The following is an 18439-nucleotide window of genomic DNA, read 5'->3' as shown; positions in this document are numbered from 1 at the left end:
GCACTCTACACTGCAAATTTGTGTCCCAGGTGATGTGAATGTTTACTTTTTAAAGTAATATGGAAGATCTGTTTTCACAGCTCTTCACTGTTTCTTGCTAAGGGTGAGCTGTCCTGCAGTGATTTCAGGAGTTTGTGCATTAGAGGATTTCCCTTGTGAGGTAGTAAAATTACTGTTTTCTTTCTGCCTTCACATTAATTCTTTTTCTTTGCTGTCTCCACTGACTCTCCCACTTTAATTTTAATCTAGTTACTGTCATGGTGAGAAGTTCAAAAAAAACTTTTATTTCCAGTGATTACTACAGAGGGAAAGTAGCCATGTGTCAGTTAAGTTTATCCTATGGGACATGCTGACTTCTTGATTTATATTTACGTTGGATCGATTAATTTCTTGGAATACCTTTAAGTTATAGAGGGAAATACTGCATTGATTCTCTTAGAAAAAAAACCAAAACAAAACAACCAAAAAAATCAAACCAAAAAACCAAACCCAAAAAACCTAGATAGGTCTAGTATACCAAATTGAGTTTATAGAGAAAGGACTGATCAGTGTTCAAGCTATACTGCATGCTTGTCAAGCTTAATTGAGGAATCAATTTGAAGTAGTTACCACCTTAGCTAAATGCAAGTCTGAGCATTCTCCAAAGTTGAAAATAACTATGTACATTATGAGACCCTAAAGTAAATACACCTGCACACCAATTCAGAGGTTTTGCATATGATGCTCTCTGCAGGGCAGCTGGATTAAAAGACCAAGAAAGTTTATGGAAATAAAATAAGTATGCAGAAGTAGTAATGATCCCACAGTCAGATCCTAAATTTGCTTGATGTCCACAAAAGTTCCTCTCACAATTTCTTTCATTCATTCCAGTGTTAGTACAGAGTGACATTTTATATTAAAGGCATTGCTGGAAATGTACATATCCTGTTGGCTGAAATACCAAAAAAAAAAAAATCCAAAAAAAACGTTGATATGGACTTCACAGTTAGGACTCCAGCCAGATTTCTGAGCAACTCATGGTTTAGTTCCTTTGCTAAACATGAACACTTTTTCAGCTTCACATCTGTGGCTGCAGCACTTGCTGTTAATTATAGTATAAGATCAGTGTGTTTATTATAGCAGGTTTTTTTGATAGAATCCTTCCTGATGGATTGGCTATTCCTTCAGCTTCTGATTACCAACTGTTAGTATATGAAGCTCTAGTTAGGACTGTTCCTAACTAGAACAGTTAGGAACTGTTCCTTGTTAATAACTTTCCATCAACAATGATCCCATGTAGCTTGTCTAGGAGGTACTACAGACACATTTACACAGAACAGAAAATAGCTCAGGGTTTCAACCAGGTATTTCTTTAAGAACCTAGAGAAAATTACTTGTGTTTGTGATGCATGTTGTAAGTGCAATATTTATCCATCATGAATCCCTGTGAATGTATTTAAAAACAAACAAAACAAAACTGTTCTGTATTGGGTTCACAGTTCTGGTATTGATAGGTATATTTTGACATATTCATGGGGATTTGCATTCTGTTCTATAATTGAAGAGTCCTTGTCCTTTGCCTTCAGTGGTCCTGATCCAGTCTTTGTTCTTTACTTCAGACTCAGAGTTTGCTGTCTGTTAGGAAAGAACACGAGTAAAAGAAATTGAAGACTCAGACGCTTTCTGTAAATCATTTATGTCACCTGTGCCATAATGTCAGAGCTCTTCAATATGCATTTGGGAGAGATGGTTAGGGACAGATAGTGCTCCATGAAGTATATTATATTGCAATATTATTTGTAATTCTCTTCAAGATTGTCTTAAAAACAAATAAATAAATTAAAAAAAACAGTAAATAAGAAACTACTCTGAATTTGTGCATGGAAAAATTTACATGATATCATCTGTACTTACTTATTTGCATTTGTGTCATTGATTGTATGTGTGATCTAGCTGAAAAAGGTAAACTGACACTATTTTGTTTCTTTATCTAGACTCACTACTTCGGCCTTTGGTTTCTCAGCAAGAGCCAGCAAGCCCGCTGGGTTGAACTGGAAAAGCCTCTGAAGAAGCAGCTGGACAAATTTGCCAATGAGCCTTTGCTTTTTTTTGGGGTAATGTTCTATGTGCCCAGTGTTTCCCGACTGCAGCAGGAGGTAACCAGGTATGTGATTTCCCTCTGTTCACACTGTTGTGATATAGCTGTTGCTCTGTTTCTGACACTCAGTATTTTCTGAGTTATCATGTGATTCTTTCTTTTTCTAATGATTATCCAAATGGGAAAAAGTGAGAAAAGTCACTGTTTGAATGTGTCTGCTTGGAAAAGACAAAAAAAAAAACCCCAAACAATAATTTTAAAAGGGAGTAATAAGTATGTTTAAAAACCTGACATAAATTTTAAAAGGGTTAATACTGATAAAATCTACTGATAAAAAGAAATCCATGAACAAAAGACTTCTATATACAGTTTTAATTTGTTGTTCTTATGTTTATCTGTGCTTTGATGAAAAGAATCTTTTCTGGGTTTTGTGCATCCTACTCCTGATTTTACCCTTTACACTTCACAAAAGGATTAAAATTGTTAGAGCATATTAGTCCTTTAATGATGATCAGGGTGCACCTTTGCAAACAACTTCAGTGGGAATTACTCTTTTACTCAGAGCCCTGTGCTACAGTTGTAACAATGCAGCTGTTTTGAGGGCCTGCTCATGTAAACCACATCACTCTGTGGTTTTTGCACATCTGTGCTGTATTTAAATTAAAAAAAAAAAAAAAGAAAAAAAAAAAAAAGAAAAAAAGGAAAAAAAGCCCCCTTCATCTGAAAAGGGATGGGCTTATTTTCTTTCTTACCAACATTATTTCATTAGCCACTCTAGAGCAGAGTTGCATCAGGACAACTAGAAGCAGAGCCTGGAATAAGTGGGCGAGGGCTCCAGGGTAGCAAACACCTCTCCACTGAAAGAAACGTTTTACCATTGGAAATTGGAAATTCACTGAGTGGCCATCATTGGTAAAAGAAATGTATAAGCAGTGAAGGAAAAGTGGCTTTAATTCTACGGGGTGTGCAAGGTGTGTACCATTTTTCAATATGGCAGATTGTGGATTTTAAAGGATTTTTTCTTAACCCTGAACTTGAGAGTTGAATTTGGTAGCATGTGAAAAATTTGTTTGTTTTAAATGGCAGCTGTCAAGCAGTCCCTTGACTACTGTGTGTGCAGAATTCTTGGAAAACAGTGAGCTCAAAACATCACAAAACTTAAGTTTCCCTGGGAATAAGTTGAATATTGATGGTTGTCTGTATCTGGGAGAGGGAAACCTTGTAGCTTTTCTTTCAGAATTATTTAGCATGGAGTTGGAATGTCTGAAATGTTCTGCTGCTCAATTTGTCAGCCCAGTCCTGCCCTAGCTGTGTGCAAGGAAGCATTGTAGCTATTGGGATGCTGTTATCTCTTCAAGCTGCAGCCTGTGGTGCTGATTGCCCATTCATAGCTCACCTGCAGAGGTGTATTTGCTCATTCTGCCCAGGTTGGTACCAGCAGAACCTTTCAGTGACAATTGAACTTTGCTGCACTCTCAGTTGGAGTGGCTGCTGAATTGTTTTTCTTTCTGAAGTGATTGATAACATAAGCTGCAGAGTCTTATAAGTGCCTCTTACTTTTCTTTAAATGTCTGTAGCAAACCCAGCAGCTTACTAATGGATGTCAGATACAGAACAGCCTCTTAAGTTCCTCCCCACATCTCCTCAAGTGGAGTTACTTCACTGTAAATGATGTGATGGCAGCAAACCTTCAGCTCTGCAATTCTAGGAAGATAAAATGTCATATTTGAAGCATTGAATGGCAGGGACATGGAGGACTCTTCTGAAACAAATGGTGGAGACAGGCTTAGATTAAAGTGGGGTTAGATGGACATATGGGGGCTTTTGGCAGGTTTTTGGGGCTATGTTTATTCTTGGTTAAATGATTAAATTTTCATTTTGCAATTGAGACCGGCTACTTTTAAGATTAGGCTTGATCTTGACACAATTGCCTGTGATGGTGGGATAGGCACTCGGCTTGCCTACTCAGTGCCTATGTGTTTGACTTTACATTTTTGCAAAAATGGCAAATCTGTCTTAAATGCAAAACTCACAATCAGACACCTCATCTCCTTCTGGGAAGCTGATGAACCACCACAAACAAACAACCTCAACCCCAAAATAAAATCACCAGCAAAGGCTGAAGCTGCAAAGCTAGTGACAGCTCTGATGTTATATTTGTAGCCTCCTCTTGATGGAAACCTCTCCAGCCCTGATCTTGCCTGGCTGTGTTTGGAGCTTGAGGTGAAATCTGTCTCTCAGTCCAGGCTTTTTGTGAACTGTAGATTCCAGAATTTCCAGGGCTGATTAATATTCCTTAAAGATGATCAAAAGTCTTCTGAGAATACTTCAGCAAACACATAATCCACAGCTATTAAAAAACCAAAGGACTGGTTTACTGAGATGTTTTATTCTGTCTCTGATCTGTAGGATTATTGAATTTGGCTTGATAGCTGATTTTGAGAGATTTGTTCTGAACTGAATATTCCTCCTTGCTTCTAGTGACTGCAGCCCCATGTGCTGTCACTGCAAAGAAGGAAAATTATCCAAGGCTTTATGTTTTGTTAGTTAAAAGGAACACTACTTGTGGGGTTAGTCAGTGGTTTTGAGGTAGTGTTCCTTAATCATTTAAAAGGCCTTAAAAAATGTAAAAACCCTTAATTATTTGAAAGGCCATCTGACTCCTCAGAACAATCTGTGGACCCTTTTGTGTTCTACTGTTCTTTTGTAATTGGGACCAACAGGAGCAATCCTTGTACAAATAAGATCATTTGTATTTAGGTGAAGACATAATAATTTATTTATAAAATCATAACTTTTGCATTTTATCATTACTGTGGAAGTCTAAGATGCTCACTGTGCCTGCAGGCTCCTGGATTTTAGCTGCTTGCAGGTGTTGGCAGTGGTCAGGAGCTCTGCATGATTCTGCTGGTAACTTCCTGTATTGCACATGTGTGTGTAAAAACAAGAGTGAGTAACACTGTTCCAAGCACTGAGTCCCTCCATGGTGAATAGACTCTACGGGAACCTGTTGGTATGTGACATGGTGGGAGAGCAATGGAATTTAGTAATCTAGTAAGAAGCCAGAGCTGTCCTTCAGAGGTACAATGTGGAAGTGCCAGTTGACTTGCTGAAGCTAAATGCAAGTTGCAGTACTAACCACAGAGCTGCAGAATGGTTGGGTTGGAAGGTACCTCTGGAGGACATTGCTCTAAGACTGTGTCCAGTTGGGTTTTGAATATCTCCATGGATGGAGAGACTCCACATCTTCTCTGGGAAAGGTGTTCCAGTTGTCAGTCACCCTTGCAACCAGGAATGTGAGTTAATGGTTAGAAGGATTCTCTTGTGTTTCAGTTTGTGCCCAAACTACCTCAAAGGTGTGGATGCGTACTGAAAGAGGCTTTCCAGAGAGGTTGTGGAATCTCTGGAGGTAGTAAACCCCCCTCTGGATATGATCATGTGCAACCTGCTCTAGGTGAACTTGCTTTAGTAGGAGAGTTGGCCGCAAGGATTTCCAGAGGTTCCTCCCAACCCCTACCATTCTGTGAGTGAGTGGGTGAATGGGTTACCTTGGCTGGTGGTGTAACTGCTTATTGAGGACCTGTAGAGCTGCAGGTGCCTGTCAGCCACAGGGACAGCGATGTCTTAGTTTGGGATGCCTGTAGTTAATATGTAAGAAGTATTTCTGATAATGTGAGAAAAAAAGAGCTTGTGAGATCCTCAGGAAAAAAAATAGACAAGACTGCTAAAGCAGTTTATTCAGTTAACAGGTCTTTGAAGTCAACCTCTGAGGCCTGCAAGAAAAGGTGTTGCAGAGAGTACTTGGGGGGACACATTGATCACTTTAGTACATCAGATCTGACTCTGTGGCTTGCAGTTCTTTGCTTTTTTTTTTTTTTTTTTTTTTTTTTTTTTTTACAAAATTGACACTTGCTTAAAGATGCAAAAAATAGTGCTTTGGGGTTTTTTTCATCTGCAGATAAAGTTAAGTGGGTCACTGGGAAAAGGCAAGCCTTGCCTGCAGGACAGAGTCTTGTTTGGTTAGTGATTTTGAGTGCAAGTGGCTTCTCAGGACACGTGTTTCTTGACTTGTGGTGGAAGCTTCCTTAGGATGTCCTAGGTAAATGTACAGAAAGCAGCCAGCAGTTGTAGAGTACCTGTTTCTAATAAATGTAATTAAATGAATGTTACAGCCATACCTTCCTTCCAACATAATTGCCTTGTACTCTTGGCATTGGGCCTCCTCGTAGGAGAGATATTTCTGACCCTCGAGTCTTCTAATTTCCTTATTCCATCTACTGTGTTTCTTTAATGTTGTGTCAGGGCTCTCATTTGTACATATCCCTAAGATCAGTGACTCCAGCATAATCTTCATCTCTCTCCCTGGCATTTTGCCTGTACATGCTCACAAAGACATCTTTCAAGGGGAATTAAGGACACTGGAACAGGCTGCCCATGAAGTTGTGGATGTCCCATCCCTGGAAGTGTTCGAGGTCAAGTTGGGTGGGGCTTTGAACAAGCTGGTCTAGTGGAAGGTGTCCTTGCACAGGAAGGAGGGATTGGAACTAGATGATCTTTATGGTCCAACCCAGACCATTCTATGGTTATGAATTAAAGCCCCATGATAATTTCTTATGGTGTCAGTGGAACTTTCATCATGTTGTAATTGCTATAATTCAAAAATTTCATGAAAAATTTGCAATAAACCAAATTAAAAAAGTCCAACCAACCAAAAAAATCTCTCTCCAGGCTTGATGGCAGCTACAGCAGGAGCTGTTTGGGTGGGAGTATAGGGCTTGGCACATTAGCTAAAGGCATTTGGCTACTTAGAAAACCTCTTTTTAGTCATCCAGCTGTTCTCAGAGTGAGCAGCCATCACAGGTGGAGATGCTGTGTGTGCTTTTGGCATATTTAAAGCACCTGGGATCTGCATACTGTCTGGTATAAAGCAGTCTTTGTGATGCCCTGTAGAGTAGATATTTGCATAGATTAGAAAAATAAATCTGCCTTTTATTTTCTGCTGACTTCTCAGAAAGGAGGCATCCTTTCAACCATTTCTTTTCTTTTTTTAGAAATAAGTCTTTGTACAGTGTCTAAAGTAAACAAGCCTGCTTTCACTGTACTCTTGTTCCAAAAACAGAGAACCCACACACTTTTGTGGTTTTCTGAAAATGTGGGTGCGATGCTCTTTTTACACAAGTATCAGAGAATCTGTGGCCTTTTTGTTTCCACAGTTCCAAAGGAAAGCTGAAGTTTTGCTCTCCATAGTATCCGTATCTTTACACACAACACTTCTCTGCCTCCTCTACAGGATGAAGGTGTACTTTTGTTTTCTTTTTCTGTCTTGGAAGAAGCTTTCTCTATCTTTCTATGTGCTCTGTACTCACTAATATCTGATCGTGTTTGTACTTCTGCAGATTTGGGGTGTAATCCTGTGAAATGAGTGCAGTTCCATCAGTGGGGCTTGGGTCCCTATGGTGCTGTAGGTATGGTATGCATGACTATAGGGAGGGACATATCCAGCATCTGCACTGTGCTGCCTTTGGGCTTCTGCCCCAAGTTCAGCTGGCAGCTCTGTATTTTCCCTGAGGAATGTGCTGCACAGCTTTCCCATGAAAGAAAACACAGAGTGATTGGAACGAGATGGCTGCACCTGCAAAGTGTGAGAATTAATGAGTTTGCAGGTGGAAAATTGGAGCCTGTGGCTGCCAGGCCTCTTTTCTGGAGGGCCTGTGATAAAATTTAGCCTCAAACTTACCCTCTTGTAGCTTAGTGAACATTTATTTACTCTGATGTTTTGTTACCCTACACTTCCCCATTTCTTGTAGCTGATTTCTTCTGTTAGTCTTTTAAGGAAATATTTCTTCATAGTTCCCCACTTTTCCTCTATTTTTTTTCAAGTGTTAGGTGAAGAATCCTTAAACAGATATTCTTATAAAACATAAAGAGAGCTACAGATTCTTAGGACTGACTGGAGGGATTATTAAATAGCTTGAGAATGTAGAGGAGGGAAAAAATAGTGTTTGACTGCTTCATATTTACAGGGAAATGTGTTCTGCCAAATCTACTTTTTGTTGTGGGTTTTTTTCCTTTCTCTCAGAAAAGTCCTTCTTAAATGTCTTGCCTACTTGAGCTTGTCTTTGCTTTTAGTCTGCTTTGCTTTACTTTTTTTCAACAAGCTGAAGTTTTACATACTCCTGTGTTATTAGCTCTTAATAGAAGTATAATCAGCCGGAATTTTGGTGCTCTTTATATGGTGCTTTTAATTGCTGTGTTAAGGCTGGATGTAACATATCATTCTGTGCCAGCCTGGTTTTGGGGCAACCTCAGTGATGTGGAACTTTTTTCACTGTCAAGTCTGTAACACCTGAAGGTACTTTGCGTTTCATGCTTTTTCATACCTACATCTTGAGGCTGTCTGAAAATCTTTGAGTTCTTTGATGTCCAAATTTGTGTTTGGTTTTTTCTGGGTTTTTTTTTTTTTTTCAATATGCCAGAGTGTTGGGAGAAAACAGCAGAATGCATTCTGATTGGAGCTGTTCTGGACAGTCTTGGCTGTGCTTGCCAAGTGATGGGCTGTGATGGGTTGTGTGGCCATATTTGTGAATCAGCCTCTGGTAAACTTGAAGGAACTTTTTAATGCAAATGGTTCTTAAAAATTCAGTAACACTTAGTTTGGGGGTTTTTTTCTGTGAAAATACAGAGAAATATAATGCAAGATGGGATGACAAGCGAGATGTGTGGTTAAGTTTGCTGGGTCAGCAAATGAGCAAGAACTGAGTGATATCTGGCAAGTAGGAAAGTGGAGTATTTAAAAAACAAAAGCCCAGCTTGGTCTGTCATACCTGGAGATTCAGTTTGCAATCATTCAATATTACTGGTGTACCTGAACTTGTTTTTCAAGCAGCAGAAACCTTTACTGCCTTGTCCAAATTTGCCTCTTACAAAGAACTTCCATCATTTCATGTTTACAGTGTACTTCTTCTCAGCATGTGTTTTAAGAGCATGCCTGTTCTCTTAGGAAGATGATACCTGTAAGCAGACTGTGTAGCTTCCAGAGGAATGAATACAACCTGCTTCTCATTTCTTTCTTTTTTGGGAAATGTCATAACCACTGTATGTGTGCCCATCATCTGTGCCATGCTTAGGACATAGCTCTGCTCACACCATTCAGGAAAGGCGATGCCACTTAGTCCTCCCTTGGCACTAGAAAGAGATATGTGGGGAGGAGGATGTACCCATTCACTAAAAAGTAAGACTTCTCTTCAACACAAAAATGATATTAGTGATCAGAATTAATTATTTCCTAAAGTCTTTGCAAGCCACTCTCAAGGCTGGATCCTTGTGTAGCATAAACCAGTGTATCTCCTTTCTTCTAGAAAAATATTTCCAACTTTGTAATTATATATTTTACATATAATATTTCTGTTTTATTGAGAGCTGTAGGTCAATGGACTGTAATTTTAAATGATTCACATGAATTAAGGCAATCACTTCTATACATGGAAGTCATATCAAATGGATAGAAAAGGACAGGACGTTCTGTCAGAATGGTAGACCTCTCATATACAGAAGATCATTTCATCCCACAATTCTTGTCAAACCTTTTGTTCTCAGCTACATGACTTTGAGAGTCAAATCACTGGACAGTTTTTAGAGCAGAAGGGTTGGGAACAACTGAAGGATCATAAGGTGCCAGCTGACCTACATGGTACTAATTTTTTCTTTCTTAAGAGCTAAGAACATATAGTTTGTCAGTAGATGTGGTGTTGTGAAACATTGTAAAGGAAGAGTTAGGACAAGTGCCAGTGTAAATGTCTTATGAAAATATTAATGAGACATAGTCATGGGGACTCTGAGAGGAAGAAGCTGGCACTTTAAAACTGTAATTTTATAAATCAATGGGAAGCAAAGAAATTTCTGTTGGAACAGAACCCTATTTTGGTTTAGAATGCAGTTGCCAACCCCACTGACCCTACAGGCCCTGATGCTGATCATCTCATGACTGGAACCGCACCTGATCTCCCAAGGCTGGGAGAAAAGCAAGCTCTGGGGTTTATTGTGAGTTGTGAACTCCCAGAAGTCCTGAGTTCCCAGGAATCCCAGCTATTTTACAAAACTGCAGATGTAGCTTGGTAATGTCAACCTATTTTTTCTGTTTCCTTTTATTTTTTTTCCAGCTGCAGGAATTTAAGACTAAGCAGTGCTCTCAGCCACCCCAGCTACTGCCTAGGAGCTCAAGTAGATGATGTGGGGGAGCAGGTCTGAATTGTTTGCAAGCTGGATGAGTCTTAAGAGCTCTGGGTGGCCACCCAGGCTTAGAGTCTTGGTATCTGCATTTCAGTGCTCCTTTGATGGTTTTATTGTTTTGTTTTAATTATTAGACTTTTTTAATATTAGTGGCTACTGCAATATAAAAAAGCACACATTAGGCTTGTAGCTTACCTTGTTGTAAACAAGCTGATACTTAATTAGCTTTAATGTTGCTTTCAGAGGACAGCAACAACAAATAATATGCAATATTTGCCTGGGTGTTCTTGTGTTCATATTATTGCAGTGTATGCATTGTTTTGCTTTTCAGTAGTATTCTTGAGTTGGTTCTTTTTGACTGTGTGTTTTAGTGGATGCTTAAACTTTGACTTAAAAATAAGAACTCCTTCAAGGCAGGCCTAAGATTTAACATTAATTCTCTGTTTATAAAATAATTTGTGGAGGAGGGCAAACCCTTCTGCCAGCTGACTTTCTTCAGTGAATGGGGAGCTTGTTCTCTGTGTGTTGGTTATTGAAAGCCAACCTCTTTGTGCTAGATATTTTAAGAAACTATTGATGCTTAGATTTAATCTATTACATTATACTGTGCTCTTAGACCAGAAAGTGAATGTGTTTTCTTGTGTGTGGTTGGGCAGTACATATGTAGTAACTCTGAAAAATATCATTGCGTAACTATAAATACAACGTTGGATACTTCAACCTGGATTCTTACTTCAGTGTGTTTTGAAGGCTGCAACTGTGATGGTTAGAAATGTTGTAACGGGAATGTCTTGGCCTTCAGCAGCATCACATTGACATCAAATTGTGAGGAAATAAGTATTATTTTATCATCTGGGGCTTAGTCATGTATTCTTACATACACATGTCCTGATGGAAACTATGTGTATGCTCAGTTTTAGTAGAGCAGATAGAATTTATTGGGACATTTTAAGTGGCAGTGAAGGTTACATTTTGAGTTTCTGTTCTCATATGATAAAGTTATAACATTTATGCAGTGTTACAACATTTATGCTCCTCTCTGACCTTAGGTTGACCAGCTTGATAGACCTTCCATGCTGGTGAGGGCATTTACACTCAGAGAAAGGCACTTTGTATCCTCCTTTCCTGTCCACCCAGGCACTTGTGCTGTTGCAGACACTTGCTGAACCTGTACATTGGTTGGGTGTCCTGAGCTGGCACTGAACACTGAGCAGCTCTTGTTGACTCCTTCTGGGGAATGAGGAAGCATGTTTCAGAAATGCAGAGGGAACCAGATGACTACAAAATGTAGGTATGTGCAGCAGGAGAGGGGAGGCATAGAATATTTCAAGTTAGGACCCCTAAGGATCATTGATTCCAAATCCGTTCTTGTCTCAGGACTACCTAAAACTAAGTCATATGACTAAGAACATCATCCTTATGTCCCTTAAACTTTGACAGGCTTGGTGCCATGACCACCTCCCTGCAGAGCAATTTCCAGTGACTACCATCTCAGTGAATAACTTTCCTGAATGTCCAATCTGAACTTGGACTGCCACAACGTCGTTCCATTTCCTCATGTCCTATTCCTTGTCACCAAAGGGAGGAAGTTATTGTTTATGATTAGGACATGACTACAAAACCACCACGTTAGAATTGTGTCTTGAGTTGCATTGGACAATCAGAATTGAACCTTCATTCCAAAAAGAAGACCCGAAGGTGCGTGAGGTTGTTTGAATGTGGTGCTTAGGACATTTTATGATCCTTAAATAAAAGAAATAAATGAGGCATTTTAAAACTAGCTTTGGAGATCTAACTAACTTCTGATGCAGGAGAGAGAAACTTCTGCCTTCCTGCAAGGAAATTATAACCTGCTGAGTAGCCTATATGTTTATTCTGTTATATCAGAGAGTTGACATGGTGCTGAGGCTAGAAATCTGGCCTTCTCTTTTAATCAGTGAAGATCTTGCTTTGTGAATAAAAGTCACACCTACTGGTTTTTGCTTCTCAGCATGTGAAGAAACTGTCCTCACCATTGCTGGCTATAAAAACGTGTGTTATAAGGATCACTGGGGTAACCTGAAACATCAATTCTCAATTTAAATCCTGTCTTCCTTAGCCCTTGGCTTTCCCTTGTTAGATTTTGCAGTGCCACACACACATATGGTTGCATATTCCTAGCTGTATTGGTAACAGTACCCATTTTGTGTGTCTGTTTATGAAAAACCAGTTGAAAGTCTTCTTGTATGATCTGAATGTCTCCCCCAGTTCTTGGTCTGTGTAGGTAGGAGCTGGTTTTAAATAGTGCTGTAAAGTTCTTTTAAATCTTACTGCATTTGGCAGTAGAATAACCTCATGAAAAGGGCAACTTACTTTTTGGAATGATGTGGAAAGATGTATTCTGCTTTCTTTGGGCTGCAGACATTCTTAAAGAGAGTGGATGAGTGTATGGATGGTAAGCTGCTTACACAGCTGGAGGATTTGTCAGAAGTTGTATTTCACAGCACAGAGCCCAGCTAGGTCTACTCTCACTTGAAGGGTCTACAATAAACCTTCAGCTAGGTATTTGTTCTCAAGGACTGTTAGGGTGAAGATAGGATGTAGAGATACGAAACAACAGGCAAAAATGGACTTTGTTTTATTATTGCTTCAATTCTAAATAGAAATAATACTCAGACTTAATAATAGACTTGAAATGCAAGTCTAATGTTTCCTCATAGACAGGAGCATGCTGCCTTCACCACAATGCACAGGGGTTTTCTTGCTGCCTTTTTGCCTTCTCTCCAAAGCAAAGACTGAACTGCAGTCAGGAAAATTTTGTAAATTTAATGAAGAAGCTTCTGCTGTGGTGGCTGTTGGAATAACTCTCAATAGGATCAGCTTTGATGGATTTAGTTCCCTGGAAGTTGTTAGTGTATTGTTGTCTTAAACCAGACAGACAAAGCTTAAAGCAAGTGAAGGGATCTTTTCCTGTCCTGTCAGGCAGAATCGCTCCTTTCATTTGGACTTCATTACTTTCTGCACTGCATAGAGGTAAAAGATAATTTGAACTGAATTAACTGTCACTAAATTTGGGGTGAAGTAGCTCTTTACTTCTTGTTCCACATATGCCAAGAATAAACTTCTTTAAAGCTGAGATACCTTTTTAAAATATGTTTAATTTTCCTTTATTTACTACTGACATCAGAGTGAGCACTGAGGAGAGATTACAGTGGCTGATGAGGTTTTACTGTACCTTAAAAAATGAAACAGCTGCAGAGGCAGGATGAATGAAGTTTCTTGGCTTTCCTATGTAGCAGTTACAACATTAAAAAATTTTAAGGACAAAGTTGTTTTCAAATGAGAATGCTGTGGTGGGCTGCAAAACTGGCAGCATTTCAGGGCATCTGTTACATTGTGTTCTCAGTGTCTCCAGGGATCTTAAACTGCATCAAAAGGCTTGATTCTGATCTGCTCAGTGGTGGGAGTCCTGTCCCCCTTTGGGACTGACCACAGATAAGAATGTTTAGGGTCTGGAAGCACTTGGTAAGTGTGATAGTGGATGCAGTTCAGTCTCCTGGTTGTGTTGTTACACTACATCAGTATGAATGTTGTATATACAGGCATCCTTCTGAACTGGTAGATGGCACAGAGCAGAAAGCTTGGTTTGTAGGAGCATGGAAAAGCTGCAAGAAGTAATTTGCTAGCCTAAAAATAGCCTGTATTTTAATACACTTTTATGAAAATAAACAAGCCTATGGAGATTCAGTATCAAACAAATAACATGCTGGTACTAGAACTTTTTCCTTTTGCTTTCTTAATTGAGAAGAAGAAAGAGAAAAAGAAAATAAACACTTATTGCCCATAAACTAAAAAGAACATTTGCATGAAATGAGACAATTTCAAATTAAAGGCCAAATGATGCTTAGTTACTTATGAAAAAGGAACAATTTATCATCCACTTCACTTGAAATTGCCCTACCAAGGCCCAACCCAACTTTTCAGAGCTTGTTTTTAGACCTTTAACATTAGGGTCTTTTTAAACAAAGGGTTTTTTAGGAGGGAGAAGGCACTGTGCATGTTTATGACTCTATTTGTCAAATTTTTGGGTGGAAGAAATGAGCAAGTTAATTTGGCAAGTGTCCATTATTAAATTCTCACTGCTAAACATGAGGAGTGTCAGTGGTGTTCTGAAAATTGCTGTATATGTAATGTCTGTTCTCTTCCTTATGTCAGTTTTTAGTATAATATCTGTAGAGATTACTATTGCCATGGAGTGATTTTTCTTTCTCTAGAGAAAAAGGTGTCCTCTTCAGGTTTTTTTGTTTATGGGAGAGACTAAGAAAAGTGGAAAAAATGGAAAACACTTGTCATCCTGTCAGCTTCAGTCACAGAAGTGCCCATCAGCCTCTATGCATCTCTTCAAATGAAGATAGAAAGGATCACTCCTCTTCTAATCTGCAGACTGCACTCTCTGCCTTTGTCATTCAAACTATTGTGAAGTGCTTGGCTGCCTTTTTTTCCCCTTTAGGGGCAGCAGCAATGTATATCATTGCAGAATGAGGTTGCCCATTCATTAAGGAGCATCGTGTACACAGTGAACATTATGGTGTACCTCACAGATTGGTTTGCTGCTTTTGACTTGTCCCCTGGTGTAGTTTAAGGCATTGTTTTTGTCAGGTGAATAAGGTTACCTGGAGTGGGGTTAGTATTCTCTTTTTTTTCCCATGTGATGCAGTAGCAGTGACAAGCAGTTTCTCCTTAGCCAAGTGCAGACTACTAGGGAATCACAGAATAATTTGGGTTTGAAGGGACCCCTAAAGGTCATCTAGTCCAACCCCACTGCAGTAACCAGGGAAACCCTCAACTAGGTCAGGTTGCCTGTTCAAGCTTCACCTTGAATATCTCCAGGGATGAAGCCTAAACTATCTTCCTGGGCAACCTGTTCCATTTTTCTACTTCCCTCATGGTAGTTACTTTTTCCTAACATCCAGTCGAGATCTACTCTAATTTAAAACCATTGGCCCTTGTCCTGTCACAACAGGCCCTTGCAAGCAGTCCACTTCCAGTCTTCCTGTAGCCCCTTAAGGTACAGTGAGTTCACTATTAGGTCTCCCTGAAGCCTTCTCTTCTCCAGGCTGAACAGACCCAGCTCCCTCAGCCTTTCTTCATAGGAGAGATGTTCCAGCTGATCGTTTTCATGGCCCTCCTCTGGACCCATTCCACCAGGTCCAAACCCTTCCTGTATTGACAACTCCAGAGCTGGAATATACTGGAATATATTCAGAATATGCATATACATAATATAGTCATATACAGGGCTGGAATATGCTACTTAAAGTCTTCCTGACACCTAGTTCAGTCATATAGTTTCTTCTAATGCAGCCTCAAGAATGAAGGTTGCTCTAGACTTCCTGTGTAATCAAAGAGAAGAAATGGGCATTTCCACAGCATGAATCAGGATTCCTCTGTTGTTCATCACTTTCTGCAGGTGATTCATTCTCTCTTTTCCTCTGCTTGCTTTGAAAAGGGAACTGCGCCTCACTTGTCTTCTATTTAGAACTCCCAGGTAGATGTCTGAAATTTGGCTACACCATCAGAAAGAGGGTCGAGTCAGTAGCAGCAACCTGTGAACAAGCAGACCTGTCCTTCTTGATTTGGGTTTTTAACTGCTTTTAAAACTCTGAGAGTTCAATACGCAGTGGAACTCTAGGTTACAGTAGCAGTCTGCCAGTCTCCAATTAAAGTTAGTGAATTTTGATGGTTGTACTGCAGGCTGGAGCAAACTTTTCCCCTTCTCTTATAGCTGGGTTACAAACCATGAAAACTAGACCTAAACATACCCTTTTTCAGGGAGCCAAATACCTTTAATATTTTTTGCCTTGCTGGCAGGATATAAAGCCAAAAGAGCTGTAATCGGATGTCAGGATAGTCCTGAAGTCTCCGAGTGTGTTTAAAAGAAGCATTTGTGTGGAGGCCCTTATGCAGCTGAAAATCTCAACAAGAATTTGGCAGAAATCTCGGTGTCAGAAGATGGCAGATTCCTGTGCAGTGAGATGTTTACTGGTTCACCGTTTTATCTTTGGCAGCTGCTTTTGCACTTGATATCTTCAGCTGTTTTTGAAGCTTTTACAAAGAATAATTATTCATTTCATGAAATGGATCTACTTTACCCACCCAACAGGGCACTGATTCATCTATTTCTTTGGCAACATCCCGTTGTTATCAGAGCTGTGTTCTCTTTTGCTGGTTTGTGTTCTCTGGGAAGTTGGAATTTCCTTGGCCATGGTTTTATTGCCTGATTTTTAATATGTGGGGTCATGGTTTTCAACAATTCCTGTGAAAACAATAGGATCACCCAGCTCTTTGGGACATGGAAACAACCTGAGTTTTCCTGTTTTCTGCTGGCAGTGACCACTAAAGTAGGTGCTTCAAGAATCTTTCACAGGAATATGAGTTGTTGTACTGTCATCCTATAGAAGGGTGGCAACTTAATCCTGTCACATTTCAAGCCATGTTTTCTTATTACCAGGACAGGTTTCTGTAAAAGGCAGTAGGGAATGCACTGCATTTTTTCTTCCTACAGGGTAAAATCCCACTAGATCAATGAAGCTTTTTCAGACATTGCTTATGTGATGTTGGGATACTAGGTAAAATTTTTAGTGATAGTGGTTTTCTATGAGTTCCATAAATTCATGAACAAGGTTACACAGCAGGCTACTGGAGCATTATTATTTAAGTTCAGATTAAGAGCACATTCTGTAACATGTTCTGAACATTCCCTTGCTTTTTGAAAAAAATAACACCTGTATACACTTGTGTGCTGCTCTGCACCTGCAAGCCAATCATTCTGTGGCATGGTTCTGGATCCTTACATATCCATTCTGGTTGTTCTCTGGTATAAAGGTTCACTCTGTTCAGTTTTTCCACCAGTGCACAGGAGTACATTTAACCAGAAAAAGCTGGTGGATTTATGTCATCCCTGAATTTAGAGCCCAACTGGAGGATAATATTTAAAATATATATTGAAAAATGACACAAGGTTTATGGGTTGGATGCAATGTGTCTATTTACTGTAACTGTCATAAAAATGGAGGTGGGGAGCATGGGGCAATCACAACCCTTCACGCTTGTTTTATGTCTGAAGAATAGAGTTACACACGTATTTAGCCCAATTTTAAAAAAGTTATCTATTTATTTTCACTGTTGCAGAGTCTGAGTTGGAGTATGCATATGTTCTAGTTAACTCATCACATTTTTTTAGCATGATATTCTAACCTGCTTGACCATTAACCTGGCTGGATACCAGGAGAATTTTCAAACTGTTGACTCATATTGCTTCTATATGTAACCTAAACCACCTTTTCCCACAGCGTAGACAGCTTGAAGTTTTAGCTGCATTTTCTTTTCAGGGCAGGGAACAACATAATTTTACTGAGTCAACACATATGAGCAAAGAAAGTAAATATAAGCTTTTATTAACTTTTTGGGTATAATCTCATTTTTGCAGAAATCTTTTCTGGTTCTAAATGAAGAAAGACTGATAGGGGTTTTTTGTCCTCTTCTTCCCCATGAAGTTTAGTCATCTTCTGCACAGAATATCATGGTTTATCATTTAAATTTTTTTTGTCTGTGTGAGGATGAATCTTCACAGCTGCCTTTATTTTCATATTATCTTAAGGCTTTGGGTGCATGAGTTGCTCACTGTGCGTGGGACCTGATGTTCTGAGGATGTGACTAAGAGGGAAATGACACATAGGCTGCATGCTATCATTGAGCGCATATATATCTGTGAAGCTTATATGTGGCTGGAGCCCATGTTTTATTTCATGGAGCAAAGAAAGGGGTTGATGACTCTTGGAATCACTCTGCTGAGTGATGCAGTGGTGCTCTGGGGTGTTGTCCCTCTGCTTTTGCTCTTGAGCCAGGTGGTGGCTTTGCACACAAAAGCCCTGACAGCTCTTGAGTCCTGCACCAGAGTAGCAGCCACCTCTGGCACACACAGCCCAGGGTGAGGAGAAAGAGCCCTGGTGAAGGGTGGTGGCAGCAGTTTTGTGGGACCTTGTGGGTTTGCCCTCAGAAAAACCCAGCTCTGCGAGTACTGAGGTTTTTTTCTTCTTTTTTCTTGCAGACTGCACAACCAATCTGAAGGAAATTTAGTTTATGGATTTGTTT

General features: G+C 39.6%; 1 protein-coding gene across 1 annotated transcript in view; it reads left to right on the top strand.

Moving 5' to 3' along the window:
• Positions 1-18439, top strand: part of PTPN14 (protein tyrosine phosphatase non-receptor type 14) — a 122563-nt gene that overhangs the window by 48634 nt on the left and 55490 nt on the right. The window contains exon 3 of the mRNA XM_030446721.1: positions 1974-2143. Coding sequence (XP_030302581.1) covers positions 1974-2143 — 170 coding nt within the window. The remainder of the gene's footprint in view (positions 1-1973; positions 2144-18439) is intronic.

The sequence above is a fragment of the Calypte anna genome, chromosome 3 (assembly GCF_003957555.1).
Source record: "Calypte anna isolate BGI_N300 chromosome 3, bCalAnn1_v1.p, whole genome shotgun sequence".
Classification (NCBI taxonomy): domain Eukaryota; kingdom Metazoa; phylum Chordata; class Aves; order Apodiformes; family Trochilidae; genus Calypte; species Calypte anna.
This window is presented reverse-complemented; position numbering and strand designations above follow the sequence as displayed.